The 22,568-nt window shown below is 33.8% G+C and overlaps 1 protein-coding gene across 2 annotated transcripts; it reads right to left on the bottom strand.

Moving 5' to 3' along the window:
• Nucleotides 1–1,471: 1,471 nt before the first annotated feature.
• On the bottom strand, nt 1,472–20,799 carry LOC108742990 (problable inactive peptidyl-prolyl cis-trans isomerase-like 6). 2 transcript variants are annotated; one of them, XM_018478379.1, is made up of 6 exons: nt 20,322–20,799; nt 16,170–16,331; nt 15,988–16,110; nt 10,056–10,228; nt 3,243–3,517; nt 1,472–1,778 (listed from the first exon to the last, which is right to left on the bottom strand). In XM_018478379.1, the coding sequence occupies exons 1-6, from the start codon at nt 20,580–20,582 to the stop codon at nt 1,558–1,560; spliced, it is 1,215 nt and encodes a 404-aa protein (XP_018333881.1). In that variant the 5' UTR covers nt 20,583–20,799; the 3' UTR covers nt 1,472–1,557. The 2 variants fall into 2 exon arrangements, with proteins under 2 accessions (XP_018333881.1, XP_018333882.1); XM_018478380.1 differs by lacking the exons at nt 1,472–1,778; nt 3,243–3,517 and adding an exon at nt 9,835–9,990.
• Nucleotides 20,800–22,568: the final 1,769 nt, after the last annotated feature.

Raw genomic sequence — 22,568 nt, 5'->3', positions numbered from 1 at the left:
AAAATAGTGGAGCTGGATTCGTTTTTATTTACCCTAGACAACCAAAGAAAAAGCCTACAATAATAAACACGCGTTAAAAGGTGGTAGTACTTATAAAATCACAAGTAAGATTCAAAATGGGTAATTTAAAATACGCCAAATTCCAAATACTCACAATAACACATTACGACTGTCAGTTTTGAATATGATAAGACATGCATTATTGTCTCAAAATTATTAAATGGAAGACATTTATCGATTCATTAAGAAATTAGTAAGAAACTGTCTAAATTGTATTTTACGAAAATATCCGGAAAAGCTAAACCCCATCTCAAAATTACCCATTCCGATCCATATCATACACATAGACCATCTTTGTTAATTTATATTGTACAATCAAACTTGGAAAGATTCCAAATCTTTGTGATGTCGGTGCGTTCATTTTAATTTACGTAGTAAAAACAAAACCAAAAAACACATTAAATCCATTGAGACGTTATTAAGGTCTTTGTAGTTCAACCCTGAATTGCATTAATGCAAGTTGCTGTATCGTGAGGCAAAGAGAAGTTGAGCGAGGATTGATCGTACATATCGTAGGATATAAAAGTTTAAAAATGAGAAGGTATTGAAAAGAGTAGGAGACCAATGGGTATTATGGAAGTCAATTACAAGAAACGGACGGGTTATGTTAGCAGGGCACTTTCTCCAAAATGTAAGATTAGTTGCAAGAATATTACAAGCAGAAACATAAGAGGGGTGTAGAGGTAGGTTGCATGAGTTCTCAAGAAATACAAAGATTGGCTCACAGTAGAAACAAATGGAGGTGAGTGAGTAAATTGAATTTCTATTTAATTTTATTATAAGAGCGCATGCAGCCAGGCGTGTCCCAGGTAGTGTGCTAGTGTTAGGAGAGACGCGTAAGTGGATAGACTGGTTTATTTTATTTGATTTTCTGTATTCTGCCTTGTTTAGAATTGTATTCTTGTGCTCGTTGAAGATTTTTTATCTTCAGTTTTATTTTTTTAAGTTATTTTTAATAAACGTTTTGGTCGTTGTAATTGCTTCATTTTACTATGAACATGCCGAAAAGAAATCAATTTAGAATAAAGGTACTGTGGCAAGTTGCGGGTTGCCACATAACTTAATATTATATAATTTTGATTAAAATCATCATTCAGTAGCGTTATTAAGAAATTCAGCAATTCTCAAGTAAATTAATTAAAATAAAAATTAACGAGAAAAAAACGTACACAATCCAGTGATGACAGTTATAAACCACGCCATTCCTCAATAGTGAATATAGCTGAGGGCCATCAAATGGATGCTTAGAGAAACCCGATAAATGGTGTGAAATACAAAAACAAATTATTAAACTATTAACGAGAATAACTTCCGTGAGAACACTAAATTATTAAACATACATAAATAACCCTACTACCCAACGGTAGTAAGACTAAGCAACTGAAAAATTTAAGAACAGGGACAGAAAATCTAAGCGGTTATAATTTATTTGTTATATCTGGTCAAAATGTGATATTTTGTATAATTTCGAAAACATTGATTACTAATAAATAGCCATCAGCGAATTTTAAAATATTCTCCACAATTTGAAATGATGACATTGCAAGATGGACGTCCAACCCTTCTACCTAAATCTTGTAGTTTAATTAGATTTTCAGCTCCTTTTATTGATTTTCCAAAAACCACTCTCTTACCATCAAACTTTTCCACTTTGTCTAATGTTATAGAAAACTGCGAGTTGTTTTCGTTTTTTCCTATTCGAATCATTGACAGAACACCTGCAACAAAAACATTTCACGCTAACGTAATGTGATTAACAGTATCTATAAAAAAAAATCAATATTTCCACCACCCCTTTATTTTCCTCCTTTAAACTACCCCTTAAGTCTGAACTGCTGTTAATCAAATGTTTTTTCTTTTTCATACACTGGATTAAATTTTTATATAATACAAGGTTACAATACAGGGTGCGGCAAAATAATTTCCTTTTTTCAAGCACATTATGTGAAACTAAAACTTTTCTATTTTTTTTATAATGTCTACCTATCTAAGGTTTCGTTTTACACAGTTCTTTAAAATCATGTCAGGTAGATGACTCATTTTCGATACACCGAATAAGCCGATTTCTAACATTAGTCATGACTCTTGCCAGCATTGTAGCGCGTATGTTAGCAAATTCTTTCAGGTCTTGTGGGGTCCTTCAGGAAATCTTATTAAAAATCGCAAGGGGTCTAATCAGGGGAGCAGGCTAGCCACTGCAAATTGCTTCTTCTTGAAATGGCGTGTTCCGGGAAGTGTTTCCTCAAAACGGCCACTGATGCCCTTGAAGTGTGAGCCGTTACTCCGTCCTGTTGGAACCAAATACCCCATAATTCATCAAGCCATGGAAAGAAAATCTTCCAGCATATTTACATATCGGTTGATATTTATTGTCACTGTGACATCATTTTCTTTGATAAAAAAAATGAACCAATAATCCTGACTTAGGAAATTGCACACTATATTTTTACTTTAGGTGAATGTAAAAGCCTTTGATTCTCTAGAATTAGCCTAGTAGCGCATATTATGCTTGTTGAAGTTTCCATTTCAGTGAAAATGGGCTTCATCACATGTTTTCCTTCGAAAATTGAAGTCTTTTGAGAGTTCCTGTGCAACCACCAAATTGTAGGGGGTAGATAAGGTCATAGCGAAGACTTCGCCTCATTAAATGGACGGAGGGTCTAAGAGCTGTTCTAAATTTGTGCGCAGAACCCCGTGGAGATTGCAACACTGAAGTTCTCATTATCTCAATGTTTTGAAGTGTTCTGATGGCCCGAGCCGTTCTTGGTTTTGTAACACTCCCCTTTTTATCTGAAGTAGTGACCCATGTGACAATTGATTTCCGATGAGGGATAGGACCCAACGGGGCTACATTAAAACGATTTTGGAAGGCGCGCTGGGTTGCGATCAGAGTAGGCCTCGACAGCAAACGCACGTTTTCACTGTTCAGATGATGATGGTAACAGAAAGACACGGTACAAAATTGTAGAACCACGTCTCTCGAATGAGACAACTTCCGACTAACTACAACCTCTGCAACCAGAATAACGCACATTTCAAAAAAGGGAGTTATTGTGCCGCACTCTGTATAAATGAATGTTCGGTGTCCTGTAACGGAAAAAATTAACAAATGCGGATTTCACAATAAGTAAATCCGTTATATACGGGAGAAGAAATCAATAACTTTTCTAAAGAATAATTACCTCCTCTAGTATGTTTCAGAACAAAATTTTCTTCCGGATATGTGGATCCATAGATAGACATTCCACCTTTACCGTTACCTTTTGTTATATCACCCATTTCAATACACTGATATTTTACAATGTTATGAATTGGAGAACCTTTGTAAGTTAAACCATTATCGCCTTTGCATAAACTCAGAAAGTTTTGTACTGTAACGGGGACAAAGTCGTAATACAACTCAAACACTACCTTTCCAAGGTACATCAAATCTTTAATTTCAAATTCTAGGAAGCATCTAAAAGTATTGTATTAAGATTTACTTGTTAGATAAAATAACAGCTACAATTAGGCTACTGGTCGTCTCAAGTATAACGCCAAAAGAGTTAGACATTCGCGGTAGACGTTATGGAAACAATATTCGGGCTTGATGGTCAAGATCTAATGTTTTTTCTCCTTCAGTTTGAACACCGATAGGGGAGTTTATCCGAAGTTTCGCTAACTACTGTGGTTAGAATTCTCAGGGCACGGAGGGAGGGCGTAAACTTTTTGACTCTTAGTTGAACCATAATAGAAGTAGAATTTCTTATAGTTGAAAGAACGGGCAAATAATAAACGTTTTCTGAGATTATAATTGTAAATACTGGTACCTTTAAACAGGGTTATGACATAGCATTAGATCATGATAGAGTATTTTGAATTAATGAGTAAATGACAAGGGAACTGAGGCTAATAGTTACACGTGCGTTTTCTGTGTTTCACCAATCAACGTATTTCATAGTTCAGGATGCTGCGTTGGTCGTTGCAATGTATCGAAGGGGGGATGAATTCTATATCTAATCAAAAGTTCGTACAAGTACCGCCCTAAAAATCCGTGATTAAAAGTACGGTCAAATCAAAAAGTTCATGAGTATGAAACCGACTGAAAAATAAGCCTGAGCTAGATGGGTATTTCAATTTTTGAGATGTTTAAATGAACTCAACACCTTCTATTTTTGAGGAATTTATACTAAATACGGAAAAAATTTAAATGCGCTCAACTAAGTATACATAAACACTACATAAATCAAATATATTCGTCTTTAAGTCATCCTATTAGTTTTGTTATACTAATCCGACGAATTATTTCACACAATGGAGGATTAAATGTGTTCTGTCTGTAGTAGCTTGATATACTATTATATTTATTTAATACAGTTACGTTTATTGAATATAACGGAGTAAAGTGGGAATGTAAGCAAAGCAAAAATTATTTTTTTGTGGGACGTTCAAGATTTATTAACATATATCTAGCAGCAATGCAAAATGCTAAAGAGAAAAACACTTTTACTGAGTTTTAACTAAACTATGCATCAACAATTGAAATTGGAAGATTTTTTTATTCAAGAATGTGATTATAAATATTTTATGCCAGCTAGATTGAATCAGGATGCACTTGAGGTCTGGACGTCGAAAACAAATGTGCAGTCGTAGCTAACAATAAACTAAACTTCTCTGGTCACGCGAACAAATTGATATCACAAGAATATTGTACTCAGGCCAGGAAAAAAAATGTCCACATGCTTGTCTAACTCTAGTCAGGTTTAGTTCGCCCGATATGGCCACCCCACATCAATTTTCTATCTGATAGAGTGGAAAAAGTACAAAAGGGGTTTGTAAGTATAGGAAGTATTATATGACTAGAAATATGAACATTGAGGAGGTGTATGACCAATTTAGGATGAGTAGTCTTTAAGTCAGCGACAAATTGCAGATCTCACATTCTTCTATGAGTCCACCAATAGAGAAATTCATCCCTGGAAATACTAGAGTAATTCGGTTGTATTTACCCCATATCTAGTATAAGACCTTGCAGGTTATAATAATTATGAAAGGTAGTGGACTATGGGCCGAAAAATAGAACAGTGTACTCAAGTAGCGAATATTTCTTTGATATTAACATTTAGCATTTTCTTGGAAAATAAAAATCATTTTAAGGCAATTTATAAATATAAACATTACTAATTGCTATTTAGTGGAATGAGAAACAGAATCGTGAACTTACAAATAATTGACGAACATTTCTCGGATATCAACCTATTCAGAGGTTCGATATCAACATATAAATATTACTAATTGCCCCTTTTAGTTGTATATAGTCGATTGGAGTAAATAAATAAATATATTGTATTTTGCCTCCGTATTTTTATATTGAAAACTTCAAGAATTGGTTCGGTCAGTTGAACTCAGGAAACGCCAGCTGTGTTATCCAAGGCAAAACGGCGCCTAAGAAACAGTTCCTCTGGTATTGATTTCTAATAACGTTAGACTAGCGGCAAGCCGCTAGAGAAGGCTTGAAAGGATCTAGCCGGTTAACTATAGTATATGAGAAGTGCCCCAAAGACATTTCAATGTTTTATCTCGCAAATTATTGTTGTTTAACAAGCATTTTTAAAACAAATTTCAAACTCCTCTCCATTGTGGTTGCAACTCGTAAGTTAAAAAATCATTATCTTCAGACATCTCAATGAAATTTTAATGGTGCATAATGATTTATAATGTTTGTAAAATTTTCAAATTTTTATGTCATTAATAACACAAAAAAATAATTAATAAAGGTTTTCGCGGTTGGTAGGAGAATTGGTGTGTTCTGGTTCTGGACTAAAGGCAGTCGTCAGTTGAAGTCAGTTCCAGACGGTTCGCTCCAACAACTCCAGCAGATGACGGCCTTCTCAGAAGAGCACCAAAAACACACAAAGCTCGAATATATAGAACATTAAAAAAAAAAATAAAAATTAGTATGACATATAAAATGAAGCATATGTTGGCGTTTGTACGTAACACGTTCATTAAATGTTTTAAACTTAATGTACCACTGAAGATTTGAAAATGCGGTAAATAACCTAAAAGCTAACGCTCTTTCTAACTAAAATATTTGCAATCGTGGATCACTTCCGGTTATACTGCAAGTCGACATCAACTATTTTATTTTAAATGGAATGCTACATTTTTAATGAGTGAATATTTTTAAATTCAGCGACCCTTTTTCGATCGTCCTTGATAATCTCTATCTGAAAAATTAGTAGTTTTGGAGATATTTCTATTTTTCTGAAAATTTTGAAAATTGCATTCGCATGCTAAATAGCGGATTATTCAGCTCATTATGAAACTGTCGTCGGCTTATTCGCTGATCAGCTATGTCGTACCAATCTCCATCTGAAATTGTATCGTTAGTGTTTTAAATGTATTCAGTGTTGAAAATTTATCGTCCAACGAATAAAAACTAAAATTGAATTCTGCCTCGATTTATATAGAGATTCCATTTACCTATGGCAATAGTTTTTATTATAATCGAATATCGAAGAAATTTTAGACAATCTCGGACATGCTAAACATTTCACGACCCTGGATCATCAGCTAGAGGTTCATCAAAACTCCATTGCAAAAACTGCCTTTTCTACACCGAATGGTCATTATGAATGGCTTCGGGTTCCATTTGGTCTAATTAACGCACCGGCAACTTTTCAAAGAGCAATGAACACGATTTTGACTGGTTTAACCCCTACACAATGCCTTGTTTATCTTGACGATATTGTAGTATTTGGAAACTCGCTTGAGGATCATTGTAAGAAATTAAAAAACGTTTTTAAAAGGATTCGGAAACATAATCTCAAAATTCAACCAGAAAAATCTGAATTTCTTCGGAAAGAGACAGAATTTTTAGGCCATATTATCACTACAGAAGGTATAAAACCAAACCCAAACAAAATTAATGCTGTCAAAGATTTCCCTGTTCCAAGAAATCCCAAAGAAATCAAATCCTTTTTAGGTTTAACTGGCTATTATCGCAAGTTCATTCCAAATTACGCAAAATTAGCTAAACCCTTAACTGCATTATTGAAAAAAGATATCCCATTCGAATTCAAAAATGAACAATTGGTGTCTTTCAATACATTGAAAGAAAAGTTAATTTCGGCACCAATACTACAATATCCCAATTTTAATGAAAATTTTATTCTAACAACCGATGCTAGCGCCTATGCAATTGGTGCTGTACTCAGTCAAGGTCCTGTTAACAATAGTTTACCGATAGCATACGCAAGTCGAACCCTAAACCCCGCGGAAACCCGCTATTCCACGATAGAACGAGAACTATTGGCCATCGTTTGGGCTGTTAAACACTTCAGGCCTTACCTATACGGAAAAAAATTCACGATCATCTGTGACCATCGCCCCTTAACTTGGCTATTTTCAGTGAAAGACCCAGGCTCGCGATTAGTACGCTGGAGGTTGAAACTTGAAGAGTACGACTACGAAATTGTTTATAAACCGGGAAAATGTAATTCGAACGCTGACGCCTTATCACGAATTAAAATTAATATGGCCCGTCATTCAATTCAAAATTTACTAGAAGGTATAGATTTCGATTCGTACGTGAGTGATGAGAGAGACTATCCAAACGAAAAAATGGTATTAGGACAATTCCAAGACAAAAATCATAATTACGAAGCTTTGATCATGATGAATAATTTAAAATATTGCCATTACATTTTACGCGACACAGAAAATTCTAGAGTATCAGACAAACTAGAGTTAAAACCCTCCATATCTGATTCAAATCTAACTTATATAGTCGACAACTCCACTAATCAAAGAGATTTATTTGAAAGTTTATTTGTAATCCTTACTTTAATACAGAAAGAAGATTTGATCAGATTCATTGTTGAAAAGGATTCAAGTAAAGAATTAGAACGCATGATAAATTATTTGCGCGACAAATTAAATACTGACCCTAATTTAGAAATTCAAATCTCTACAACATACAAATATTCCGGTGATCCTTCAAAAAAACGAGATATTATCAAAATGCATCACGATCCACCTGCTTTTGGACACAAGGGAATAACTGAAACTCTAAACAAAATACAAGAATACTTTACCTGGCACAAAATTAAAGATGATGTAACTAATTATATAAACTCTTGTTTGGAATGTCAAAGTAATAAAACAATTAGACGTAGTTTCGAAGCTCCTTTAACAATTACCGAAACCCCGATATATCCTTTTGAAAGAATCGATTTAGATACTGCCGAAATTTATTTCTCACCTTCAAAAAAAGAATATGTTTTAGTAATACAAGATCGATTAACTAAATTCCTCAAAACTTATATAATCAAAGACAAAACTGCAGAAACGATTAAAAGTAAATTATTAAATTTCATCGCAACTTTTGGCCTACCTAAACGAGTACATACTGATCATGGCGGAGAATTTGTTAATAAATTATTAGAAAAATTAACATTTGAGTTAGGAATTCAACATACAAAATCGATAGGTTACCATCCCAAAACTAACGGTATGGTAGAGAGAGTAATCAGTACACTTAAAGATACAATTTCGACTTATTCGACAAAAGAAAAAAATAAATTAGGCCCTAAAGCATTATTAGATTCAGCAACATTTGCGTATAATACGTCAACCCATTATGCGACGAAATTGACCCCTTTTGAAATATTGTACGGATTTAAACATAGAAACCTCAATAGTCCCAAAGACGACATAGTTAACGAAACGACAATTGAACAGTATGTTACAGAAACTCAGTCAAAACAAAAAGAGCTTAAGAAATTGGCATCTAATAACCAAATTGAAACTAAAATTAAATTCAAACAAAAATATGACAACAAAATAAAAAAACCACTACGAGATTACCATGTAAACGATAAAGTCTTTTTGAAAAACCAACTGATTAACAAACAAGGTCAATCTAAATGGTTAGGTCCAATTATAATAACGGAAATTATTTCACAAAATGCAGTAAAAATTAATAAGAAAAATAATAAGGAAAATTTCGCATTAGTCAGCATAGAACAAATCAAACCATACAAATCTGTATCTTTTACAGATGCTGCTGCGAACTCTTCACAGTAAAACTACCAACAACGAACGAAAAAATAAAACCAAAATTATTAAAAAAATTCGTGTCACCAGCCATTCCGGATACAAAGTGATAGAAAAATTTATCAACAAAAAAAAAAAAAATTTCTCTTAATAGGGGAGGTGTTAAGGCAAGATATAGCGTGATACACCAAGACATCTTTTGCTGACATTACATTTATAGTCTAAAGTTATAAAAGCCGTTCATAGAGTAGAATAGTTATTCTAGCTTAAGATTAGACCTAGTATTGTTTGTACTTTGTAATAATAAACTTTTTTAAAAAGTCTGTTCCAATTTTGGAATATAACACACACACACATACATGTATATATATATGTGTGTGTGATATTCCAAAATATATATATAGCTAGCACAATTTTACTTTAACATAAGAAACAACACTTCTATTTACTTTTCTACATAATTTCAGTACGCAGTCCAAATGTGCGAAACACTGACGGAAGTGTTGCAGCGATGGAATTTCAAAGCGGTACTTAAGAACCACACCTCGTATTTTGACGAATTAATGTAAATATAAATCGTGCAAATGAAGCAATCACGTGCAACCTTGATTTTATTTTTTTTTACTTCTGAGATAAGTATGATAATAAAATTAAAATATCCCAGATAGTTTTAAAGACAACTAACTTTTAAGTTAGGAGTTACCATCCCTATTCTTCCTCATTTTTGAGGGCAGGGGTATGAAATTTAGTACAAAGATGCTTCTGACAAAGAACAATAATTTACGAGGTAAGAACATGGAAACTACTTTTGGCAGTTTTTCATATGGTTAATTGGCTAGATCCTTTTCAAGCACAGGCTCAACCTCCCTTGACGTACCCCGGGCTACGACCCTAGAAACAGCATTTACCGTAAACCATGTGACGAAATTAAAAATAAACTACGTGTAAGAGCTTACAGCGGTCGGTCAGCTGTTGCTTCCAATCCACCACTTATAGATGGTTGACTTCTAAGGATCTGATCGTGACTGATCTTATCAAAAATTGTTACTGGCATTTTACATACGTAGCGAAACTTTTCAATCATGTACTTCCAAAATTCATTCATCTTCTTAACACTATAGTCCGACTCCTACAAGATTAACGATGTTGATTGGCTTAATTTATATTTGCTGAATTTAAATTTCCAGTAAAACTTTTTTATTATCTTGTAAGAAACAAAAATAATAAAGTAGTGTTTTAAGTTAGTGCATAAGCACGTGATCAATCGAGAGCCAAGTAGGTGTGTCGAAATTAGTATTCCACGAAATTGATTGTTGTTTTGAATGACGTTTGGTTGGCCTTAACGCTAATCTCATCAAGCTCACAAAAATAATAAAAACTAATTTAAAAGAATTATACAGAAGATATTTAAATATTTTTTGAAAAGCTGTAGAGAACAGGACTTCTTACTAAGACACATACATAAGAGACTTAAAAATAACGCGTTCATCCTTTTTCTTTAAATTAACTGAAGATCAGAATCGACAATAATGTATATCCTAATAATAATTTTGTTAAAAGTTTTATGATAGCTTATAAAAGATACATCAAAAGCAGCAGGAACGATAATTATTTCACATACGACTTTAGGGCCAAATTTTCAATAGAAGCAGAAACATGGGCGAAACAAAATATACGAGGGTGGATTGATAAGTTTCCGGCCTAACCAAGAGATGACGCCACTAGGCCTACCTTGAGGTGACATTCTATAGTACCATCCTAGTTTCAGCCCGATCTCCTTGCTAGTGTAGGTTTGACAGCACGCTGAACAAGACGCCTCTGTGGTTTTCGTAAAAATGGAAAAGCAGGAAAATCGTGCTGTCATCAAATACTTTTATTTGAAGGGGTTAACGCCGAAGGAAATTAAAAAAGAGATGGACTCAACACTGGGGACATCCTCCCCGTCATATTCAACCGTTAAGCAGTGGGTTTCCGAGTTTAAAAAGGGTCGTGTGAGCACCTCTGATGGGCCTCGCTCAGGACGCCCCGTTGAGGTCACAACTCCAGATATGATCGAAAAAATTCATCAAATAGTGCTGGGAGACCGCAGATTGAAAGTGCGTGAGATAGCTGAGACCTGTAAGATGTCATATGAACGTGTGCAACATATTTTGCACCAACATTTGCATATGGAAAAGCTCTGTGCAAGATGGGTGCCGCGTTTGCTAACAGTCGACCAAAAATTGATTCGAAAAAACATTTCTACCGCAAATTTGTCATTGTATAAGCGTAATCCAAGCGAATTTTTGCGTCGATTCGTAACCGTTGACGAAACGTGGGTCCACCACTACACTCCTGAAACCAAAGAACAGTCTAAACAGTGGATTGGACCAGGGGAACCAACTCCAAAGAAGGCAAAAACAATTTTTTCGGCGAACAAGGTTATGGCTACTGTTTTTTGGGATGCAAGAGGTATTATATACATTGATTACCTTGCAAAGGGTAATACTATCACTGGTCAATACTACGCAGACTTATTGCAACGTTTGAGCCACGAGGTGAAAATTAAACGACCTCATCTGGCGAAGAAAAAAATCTTGTTTCATCACGATAACGCACCAGCGCACACGTCAATCGTTGCGACGGCTAAAATCAACGATCTAAAGTTTGAATTGATGCCGCACCCTCCTTACTCTCCAGACCTAGCCCCGAGTGACTATTTTCTGTTCCCTAATCTCAAAAAATGGCTTGGCGGTAAGAGATTTGCGGACAATGAAGAAGTAATCGAAGCTGTAAATGGTTATTTTGAGGAGCTTGACGAATCAGTCTATAGAGATGGCATTAATAGACTGGAACACCGCTATGAGAAATGTATCAGCCTTGGAGGAGATTATGTTGAGAAATAAAAAAAAAAAATTTTTAAAAACCTTGTTTTTCTTGGTCAGGCCGGAAACTTATCAATCCACCCTCGTAGTTTATAACATTAAAAAAATAAAAAATAAGTACAGCTAACAGAATGATGAAGATAAAAGTAAAATAACAACAAAAAAAATCAAGCTGTCAGACACCTACGTCCCAATGAATATTATTAACGTAATGTTATATTAACAATGTAAAATATAAAAAACCTTTCACGATGAAAAGAAAGACATTTTGTTTACTCTATCAAATAAAGGAAAAGTGACGGTCTGTCTGGAAAAGAATACAATTTAGAGAATATGGAAAAGTTGTTGAGTCATAAGAAAACGTATCTGACTTTTAAGAAAAGTTAGCTAAGTAATTTACAATTATATCTTTACAAAATCTTAGTTAGACGAAATAATAATGCAATTTTACAATATAAATTTCATGTTTTTTTTTCAATAAAATGAGCCTGATGAGGTTTATGTTAAGTCCCCCAAACGTCGATCAAAAACAACAATCAACTTCGTGGAGTTCTTATTTTAACACCCTTACTCGACTTTCAACTAATCGTGTGCTTACGCGCTAACTTAACGCACTACAAGAAAATATAGAGAGCAGAACTACGTGTTCAAATATAAATTATTATTATAACAAAGTAAAGTACCTGAGGGTATTAAGGCCTAGCTAAGGGAAATTTGTAATAAAATGAAAAATATCCAACATATTCAACAAGTTTTAGTAATAATCAGTCATGTACTTAAATTACTACAGCGTTTAAACCAAAAATAGTTTCTCTTGCTTAAAACCAGAACAATATATAACTTTATTAAAAACGCAGTCTGTTGGCCTTATTATACTAGGGTAGGGTAAAAAGGCCTACACTTTTAACTATCCAAAAATAAACTTATACTACGTAAATTGGTATTCTTGAGATCAATAATCATTAACATAAAACAATAGGAAGCATAGTGGTTTTAGAAAATTAAATAAATTGCCTTTATTCGCATCCATCAGGACACTGAAAGTCAATATATTCTGCAGTCAAACCGACACACTCTTCGTAGTACCACTTGGAGCATCGCGAGCATTGCCTCATTGCATCGTCCATTCTATCTTCTTTGCAGGCATGGCAGTACCAACTCACTTGTTTTTGTGATGAAAATGTATAACTACGTACATACTACCCACCAACAAACATTTTAAAAACACGTTCCTACTTATACAGCAGTTTAAAGAAATAGGAGTATAATAAGGCCTATAGTAAAATTTTATAGGCCTTTTAATATCCGCCAACCACGTGGTTACAGAAAAAAATAATAATAAAAATTTTATAACTACAAGTCCTTTAATACGATAACCTAGGGACAAGCATACATTAATTAATAAACGGATAGTCAATACAGGTTTGTAAATATGATATTTTCAAAATAACTTACGTTTTACTGGAGCCAATTTTTATAATTCGTGCCGCGTGACTTTTATACGCTCTGAACTTGTGTGTGTAACCTTAATCGTCAATTACTGTATTTCGTACGTTTTTTATTACTTAGGCCTTTTTGCCCGACAGGCCTTAATACCCGCGGATACCTTATACTTTGTAAATTACCACATATGAGTGCAACTATACATAATCAACCCACCCAAAGTGAGACATTTTTTATTGTGTCAAATATAATCATATTTTTCATGATCAAATCAATTCCCTTATGCAATAATTGAACATGATCATGGGTATTGGGAAAACAAAATTGAAAAACCAATTAGATCATTGTTAATTAGTTAGAGAAGCTGAGAGCTTGATAAAGTCTCAGGAAATATAGGCGAAACATCGTGAATCAACAATAGTATAATTCGTTTTTCAATTTTGTTTTCCCAATACCTATGGTCCTGTTCAGTAACCATATTTATTAAAAGCTCTTTAAATGATAGGTGCTATTATTTAATAATATAACCCGTATAATTAATGTACAGATCCTATGGTACATGGTACGTGCTATTATTTAATACTATAACCCGTATAATTAATGTTTAGTTCCTATGGTAGATGGTACTTTTCCACGATAGACCTGCTTAATATTTTGTCTACAATAAATGCCAATTACCAGCACAAGCATCAATATCTGAAAATTAATCAAAAGTTCAAAAAAAAGAGCGAGTTTTTTGGAGACAGTCGGAAACTTATCAAACCACAAAAGAACGATGATCGAAAATCCAATTATAGTAGGTGTTCAGAATGTGCCAACGTCACAAGAAGAAAATACTGGATCACAAGAGAGATACTGCGAGTGCGGTAGATCAATGAATATAACGACTAAGTGATGGTGCGTGTCGTGTAAAAATTGGACCTGCGGTGGCCACCTCAAATATTTTTGTGAAAACTGTTTTGAAGCGTGTAGTACTGCTATATATTTGCTGTAACGTTTTTGCTTGACTTGTGGTATTGTTAGAATTGTTTTTATTTTGTTAATAAATTGATTATCAATTTCTATTTTTACAAAAATATTCAAAAATTGATGCCGAAGAAAACTGTCCTCCGTGCGTCTAACGACGTTAGTCAGAGCCTTGCGTCCAATGAAAGGTGAAGATCTAGTAAGATGTCGTAAGCTTATGAAACGGCGATTTTTTAAGTACAGCTTATTGAGGAAGATCGCTTGAGAAACGCTAGCCAAAATACACTATAGCAACAACTATATATATATTATATAATGTTTCATGTCCGGCAGTTCATCATTTCTGAGAAAAATGTAGTTGAAAGTACAGATGAATTCAATTCTGGCCCTAGTAAGGAAATATGTCCCGCAACGGTACACTCAATCAGCTGGTGATTACCATCAAGAAGTTTATGTTAACAGCCAACCTCTAATAGCCTATTAATAATGTTTAAACCTTGTAGGAGACAGTCCATGTGCAGTTCAATAAACTAATTCAGCAATACAACATCAACCATTAGTACATATCAGTCACTGTAGAACAGTTGTTATAATAATGTGACATGACAGTTATTTAAGGATTTGAACCGTATTACTGTAGTAGAGGCAAAATCCTCCATTTCCAAGAAGGCAATCCTTTCATGTGACAATGTGGCAAATTCTAAAGAAACAGTTGCTACAGCCATATCATTTGCAGCGGGTGCAAGCCTTGCTTGAAACTAATTTTCAGCCGCGAGTGGATTTGTGTCCGTGCATTCGAAAGAAAAGTGCTGCACAGCCTATTTTTTTCATAGAGTATTGTTTACGGATGAGTATGCTTCACACTGAACAAAAGTCTGAATTTTCACAACAATCACTGTTGGTGCGATACAAATTCATCTTGTTTGTACTACGTTATTCGATAGACAACTACTATTGAATTCATGCAAAGGACCGGCTTCGGATTGTAAATTATTGATTTTCTTAAAAAAATATTTTGCCCATTAACAAAGCTGTTCAACAGTTATTGTATCTAGTTTATACTCTCCAAAGCTCAGCACTTTTTGTTACACCTTATATACATTAGGCACGACAGCATTTAAACAGAATATTTCCTCGACGGTATCTGTTTTCATTTCTGGGGCTATGCAAAGGAATTGGTATACATGTCGTCTACTTTCAGTGAAAACTAAGAATTGACATTAGCAATACAATACAATTACATCTAACAATTTTTGTATCGAAGCTAGGGGTGGACAATTTAAATGCTTTATGAAAGGTATGCATGCATTTATTTTTCAATTTGACTTTTTTAGAATTGTACTACAGATGACGTTTACCGTGCTATTTGTAAGATTTCATAAAACGCGCTGTGTTAAGGCAGCACTTAGAGTTAGTCTGTGTTCTGTCGAAACTGTCTCTAGTGCGCTGATGGGATCCAAGAAGATCGAAATCGCGATCTTCATCTGGCAGTTTCGACAGAATACTTACCACTTCGAATTTAAATGGACCTTTTGTAAGATTTCATTGAAAATCAAAATTAATGAAAATGTCAAAAAGCGTCATATTAGAAGTACGTAAGTCAAACTATACTTACAGCTGAAAGAATTGAAACATAAATCTTTTTATTGTGTTTTGTTATTTCTCGCATTTTCAATTCCTGGGCTCTCCATTTTGATTGTCTTGTGTAAGCGTTTGGATTAAAGGAATCAACCCTACCCTAAAATAATAATATGAGTTGATGTTGTAAATTTTCAAACATAAATTACTGAGACTTACACCATGTCTGTTAATCAAATTAATGTTTCTAAGGAGCTGTTTGTTTCTTTTGTCAATTTCAAAAAGTTTATTTGCATCAGCGAGCAGCCTGTCTGCCTTTATAAATCGATAAGGATTCATAGGAGGAGGTTTAGTATCTATTTTGCTTTCTACATAAAATATCTGAAAACATTGGTCAAACAAGAGAAATCAGATATATATATATAAACAATGATTTGACTTGGAAGGCGCATTAACAATAATAATTTAGAACATAGCGGGATTTTTTAGCATAGAAGTAGTAAGAAGATGGAAAATATAGTGAACATTTGACGTAAGTAGCATACAAATACAAAAGCTACCAACAATTCAGTTATCCGCAAACTTTAAACCAACTTACTAACAGAAAAAAAAAGGAAAGAACGGTAATGACTGTTAAACAAATTACGAACCCAACAAGAAAAACGCAAAGTAATTAAAGGAAATCATTTCAATGCTAGAAGAACTGCAACTAAAAGTGGAATGGCCAGTGGGAAGGTGAGGAAGATTTAAAAAGCAAGTTTCAGTGAAGATGGAATTATACGTAATCATAATAAAGTAGGTTAAGAACAACGCAATAAGAGCTTTAGATGGAAATGTTGAAAGAGAAGAAAAAGGGAAGTACAATACACATACTTGGGTGCAGCAAGGAGATCAACAATTGACTAAGTAGTAATTAATAAAGGAGTAGAAGGTGCAGTGCAAGAAACAAAACTAGGATAAAGAACAACATTAGACTATAGGCCCTTATAATTAAAACTAAGGACAGATATGAAAAAGAACAAATGAGGAAACAAGGATACTAGAGAAGCAACGTAAAAGCAAAAAAGTGAAATACAAAAAGAGTGAGTGGAAAAAAGTCAAAGCAGGCATAACGAGAAAAAAAAATTGACAGAAAGTAAACAAACAGAAAGAAAACAAACGGTTTATGAAGATACAAGAATGCATGAATGGAAAGAGTATTTCGATAAATATATGAACGGCGCAGCTGAAAGAGAAACTAATAATTTCAGAGAAATTGCTTTAATCAACACAGGTTACAAAATCTATTCAGAAATCCTTGGAAAAATACTATAAAAAAATCAGAAGAGTGAAATATTTTAAATGTAATGGCAAGATATAGAAAACGAAAAAGAACGTTACATACAGGATGTACGCTTTGTCTGATCAGTACTCCGGAAAAATTAAGGGAGGCAAAAGAGATAGAATAAGTCATTTTTCACCACCCAGTGATATACATAAACATGAGGGTAACGACCTTACCGAAAACCCCAACTGCTCCGGCAATAGTGATCTGAATTACTTAACGTGATTATGTAAAGCGGCGTCGATACATGCTGCTGTGGAATTATACTGTCGGTTATTTCATATCGTATCACGCGGAATACCTATTTCCCGTGCAATGACTCTGATATTCAAACCGGGATCGTCTTTTATTATTCGCAAAACGATTTAGTCCAGTCATCTTCATCCTCTTGGTGCAGTACCACTCTTCCTGTGTCAAGCAGGCGTTGTACAGCAGCGATAATAGTATCAGCATGCAGTACCTGCCTGTCCAGAAAATGTGGGAATATATTGGTTTTTAGTTAATATTTTCGAAATAAACTTATTTTATATTTTGTGGTAATAGCAGTAACTTTGCCAATCGAACGGTAACTACTGAGTTGCAAACTAGAACTCAATCAACGTAACGTTTAATTGGCCTATCTGCGTACCAGCTGTTTTGAAGGTCACGAGTAGGTACGTGTGTTTCTTCACATGCTGCCAATAAGATAACGCGACCGCCAACCTACCGGGGGGTTCTCAATCATTGCTGGCTCATTAACTGGGGTGCACTCCCTTACGGTGTGGAGTTACTACGAAATACACTCTACAGTGCCTCCAGATGTTACCATTCAAATATTCGGGAATACTCATTAGACATTGTATGCAGTAAAAATGGCAATATAGGAAAATTTTGCAAAAAAAAAGATATTCTTTTTTGTGTTGAAGGGAGCTTTCGATAGGTTAAAAAGCGAAAAACTGTAGAGTCTGATAGCCAAAACAGGAATGAGCAAAACCCTTCCAAGAAGACTAGATGAGGTAGTTACCTATATTAAATGAGGAAAGTGTAGCAATGATCAATATCAACGAAAAACTATTGGACAAAACAAACACCAATCAAGGAATAAGGCAGCGGCGCCAGCTCAGTACAGCACTTTTTAACTTACTTTTATCAAACTTAAAGAGATAAATTCATAAAAGAAGAAGTGATAAAGTTTAGTACCTATGATTTATCCATAAAATTGACAGCGATAAAAGCATGTCAAACATATTGCAAGGAAAATGAATATATGTATAAGAAAAATATGGAGTAGCACTGAAAAACTTCAAGATTGGAAAAAGAAAATGTTTCTTTCAGAAATATTAGTCGAAAGTGTAATGATGAGCAAAATTTGAGTATGAAGGGAGCGAACGAAAAGGTTACAATTCAATTACAATGTAAACTCTATAAAACGACACTTAACGAACTGAGCATTTTTCGGCGTTATAGAGAGTGGTCGTTAAATGGAGAGAAACAAAAAATGTTATTTTACTATTCTACATTAATATGTACAGTACAAGGGAACATTACTATTCATACATTGAGTTTAGTCTGTTATCTTCGTCTGATGTTTTTTACTGTTACTGTATTTTCTTATGTCTCATATCTTGAGATACTACTGGATCAACTTGATTATATAAAAAGTATTTTTCTAATAGTTTCGCTGCACCAAGTGCTTGTTTGATGCTTGGTGGAGGGACAGGATCGTCTTCTTCAACAACGTACACAGCTGCAGTTCTTATCTATTTCGGCAACTTAGAAAGTACTGCTCAATGATTTATAANATTAGTTTTTGTTGTTTATTTTAATATTATTGTTGTTTTGTAAATATTCTTCTAAATCTAATTGTAGACTTACCACTTCTTATCTTGTGCATGTTTCCTTTTTACCTAGATTCTAGCTCAGTCTCAAGTTGATAATGCCCACGTATGAAGTGGGCGAAACACGTGTCCGCTCAAATACAATTATTTGTGGTAATTAGGGGTGAGTATTCCTTTTAATTTTTAATCAATATTTATCACAGTCTCCTCTTTCTACTTTAGATTCTATTGTTCTAATATCGTTAGCCTTTACCTAGAATTTCATCTTCATCTATAACTGCATGCACCCCTTACTAATAGCTTGACTTTCCCTTAATTGCTTTTCCTAAAATTCTATATTGTTCACCTTTAGTGCTCAAAACTTTCAACTTTACTGTCCGTACTTTTCCTTCTTGAATATTCTACCCCTTTTTACTAAAAATTCAGCTGTATATGTGCCCCTAAATTTCTATACGCACTAACCACTCTCTTGCCAATATTCAAGTCTACAACATTGTTTTATATAAACTGTCTGCTATATTTTCATTGTTTTTCTATATTTTTTGTGACATTATTGGCTTTATTGTTATATATTAGTGTTTTATTTATGTTTTTTATTTATTAAACATACCAAAACCGCTAAAGGTTTATACTGCCGTATTGTCGTTAAATAGAGTGAGCGTGACGCTACATAGAGTGTATTATTGTATAGAAAACAAAATAAACCAACCAAAGTCAAACAATTTCGACGTTTTAAGGAGTTTGTCGTTAAATCGAGTGACGTTGTAAAGAGTATACACTGTATATTAAGTTAACCCTGAACCTAAATCTACATGCGTTAGACCACGTTTTGAATTAAGAAATTAAACGAAGAAAAATAACTACTTAAACATCATGAACAGCATTAAAGTATGAAGATAAAATAAGAAAGAGATACCACTAAAAATTTTATTAAGGAAAGCAAGAAAAAGATTTGGAAAAACAGAAAATAAATTTATAAAAACTTTTGAAGACAAATTTGGGACGTATAATTCAGAAACTCCAAATACACCAAGGATTATCAATTAATCATACCAGAATGGACATAATTACCATACTATTTAAAAAATAAAATCACGGCAGAAGGTGTTTGTATATTAACGAAATATTTAGAATATGAAATGAAAGAATAAATAATTAATATCAAGGAAAGAAGATGAAAGGAAATGTAATTGGAATATTATAGTTATATTAAAGTCACTATTTTCCTACCTTCCTCCTGAAGTCATTGAACATTTTTAAGTCGGCTTCAAGTACATCTTTAGTAACCTGCCCAGGCAAATATCTAGGAATTCTAGTTGGTCGAAATTTTTTAATCTTTTTCCTTAGCGTGTTTGGTGCCATTTTACGCTTTGCAATGTCACATCGCTTACTGTCGTTTTGACGTATACAATAAATTACGTAACTTTGTTTGCCTTCTAGATAATTCTTCGGGTATGGTTTTATAAACGTCAATCTGATTTCGACAACCATCAAGGATTTTTTGAAGCAATCCTTAGAGTCTGGACGTAAAGAATTTGGCAAAATTAGTAGGACCTTCGGCAAGGTTCAAAACAAAAACGTCCCTGAGAATCAACCCCAGCCAGTTGAAGAAGCTAACAAGAGGTTTAAAGATGCCGTCACAAAATCATCCACAATTGACTAAAAGCCAGACGAAAAGCTTTCCAACAAACCCATTGAAACCTTCTTCCTTTTTGCCATTGATACTAATAATAATACATAAATTTATGTAATGAGCCCCAAAAAGACAGTTGGTAATTTTATTTTTACAAAATTCAAGACGATACCTCGATGATTACTTCTATCTATTTCTATCTTCTATTACTAATATTATTTAATTCCTTATTGATACATAAAAAGATAATAAATCTTTTGAACAATATGTCTAAGCGCGTACTATAGTACCAAAGGACATTAAAGACTAAAAAACTATATCATGATATTGTTAAGCTTAAAGATGCTATTTTAAGGTCTAATATTTCTGATGAAGGCTCGGAGTTTGTAGAGAAATTAGCTATTTGTGCTTACCTATCTAAATTACCACCTACTATAGTACCACTACAAATGAACTAATATTATTTCAAAACAAACTACACTTTCAAAACAGCAACGCATAAAATTATTAATTCAACAAGTAACCTTTGATCATCTTAATAAAGAAGGGTTGCAATTCATTATTTCAATCATATTGGAATTTCTTGAAATCTTCTATCCTGAAGATTATGACATTTTATTATCTACCAATATTCGTAATCATAAAATAATTACTGTAGATGAAACACCTGTTGTGATAAAATATTATCGGTACCTTCCTTGCCACAAAGAAGAGGGTGAAGACAAGTCGACAAATTTCGACAAGAAGGAGTCATAAGACCATCATTTTCTCCTTAGTCCAGTCCAATCTAGATGGTTTCCAACAAGAAAGATGCGTCTGGGTAAACTAAATGGAGGATGGTGGTAGATTACCGAAAATTAAATGAAAAGACAGTACCCAGTATACTTCTTAGCATTTGGCTTAAGCAGTGCCCCACTATTTTTTTCTAAACTTCTAAAACCTGTAGCAAAATATCTGCGACAATAGGGATGTACAATGTTAGTTTATTTTAATGTATTTTTCATAGTTGATAATTCCTTGAATGTTATCAATCTGTTGAAACCTTTCAACAAAATCACTTAATACTTCATTCCTTATCCTTCTTATTTTCTATCACCCCAAATGACGAAACTACCCTACAACATTTCTTTAGAGGCATACATATAATAAAATCCCATCTACAGCCAGTTATGCAGTAACATGAGGTCCATACCCCACCACATTTCTCTGAACAACTTACTTTCCCCTATTGTATTTACCTTTTATTTATTCTTTGATAATGATAGACCTGTCAAAACAGTTCTAAGCGCCTTTCCACCTATGAGAGGGTTACATGTTTCCCTCTAGATATTAAAGTAACACCAGTAATGGAGAAGTGGAGTTTTGATTTGAGCCAGAAAGAAATCCTTACCATTGGTGGTTGACTGCGACAGTTCAATAAAGTATATACGCCATTCTGGAGAATGTAATAAGACACATAATTTATTCATAAAAATCCCACAAAGTATGAAATTTGTCAGTAAAAAGTTTTATTCCTTTTTAATATATATCTATTTATTTTGATTTGATGCAATTCATATTAAATGAACCAGGCAAGCGTGGAACATGGATGAAAGCGGTTTTTCTCATAATCCAACAAAACCAAAGAAAATGATCTGGGGATTACCTACTACACAAACAAAAAGTGTTAATGGCATGTACTTACGGAGTTCTTAATCGTTTTACAGGCGAGAAAAATTTTACTGTATTGGGACAGAGTGAAGAAGTATTGCGTGAGAAATAATACCACTATATAAAAAACATAAACAAATTTATTTCTACTACAATCAACGAAGGAACGAAAAGAAAAACTCTTAATTAACGTG

This window comes from Agrilus planipennis, unplaced genomic scaffold (genome assembly GCF_000699045.2).
Source record: "Agrilus planipennis isolate EAB-ADULT unplaced genomic scaffold, Apla_2.0 scaffold390, whole genome shotgun sequence".
NCBI lineage: Eukaryota > Metazoa > Arthropoda > Insecta > Coleoptera > Buprestidae > Agrilus > Agrilus planipennis.
This window is presented reverse-complemented; position numbering and strand designations above follow the sequence as displayed.

What these genes read in the sequence shown, in the direction of transcription:
- LOC108742990 (XM_018478379.1), bottom strand. Translation starts at nt 20,582, where the DNA reads ATGGTTGTCGAAATCAGATTGACGTTTATAAAACCATACCCGAAGAAT. An exon ending in TCAATGACTTCAGGAGGAAG is followed by an intron (nt 16,332 to 20,321) that starts GTAGGAAAATAG and finishes CAATGTTTTCAG; the next exon opens with ATATTTTATGTAGAAAGCAA. An exon ending in ATGTTTCAATTCTTTCAGCT is followed by an intron (nt 10,229 to 15,987) that starts GTAAGTATAGTT and finishes TTAATCTTGTAG; the next exon opens with GAGTCGGACTATAGTGTTAA.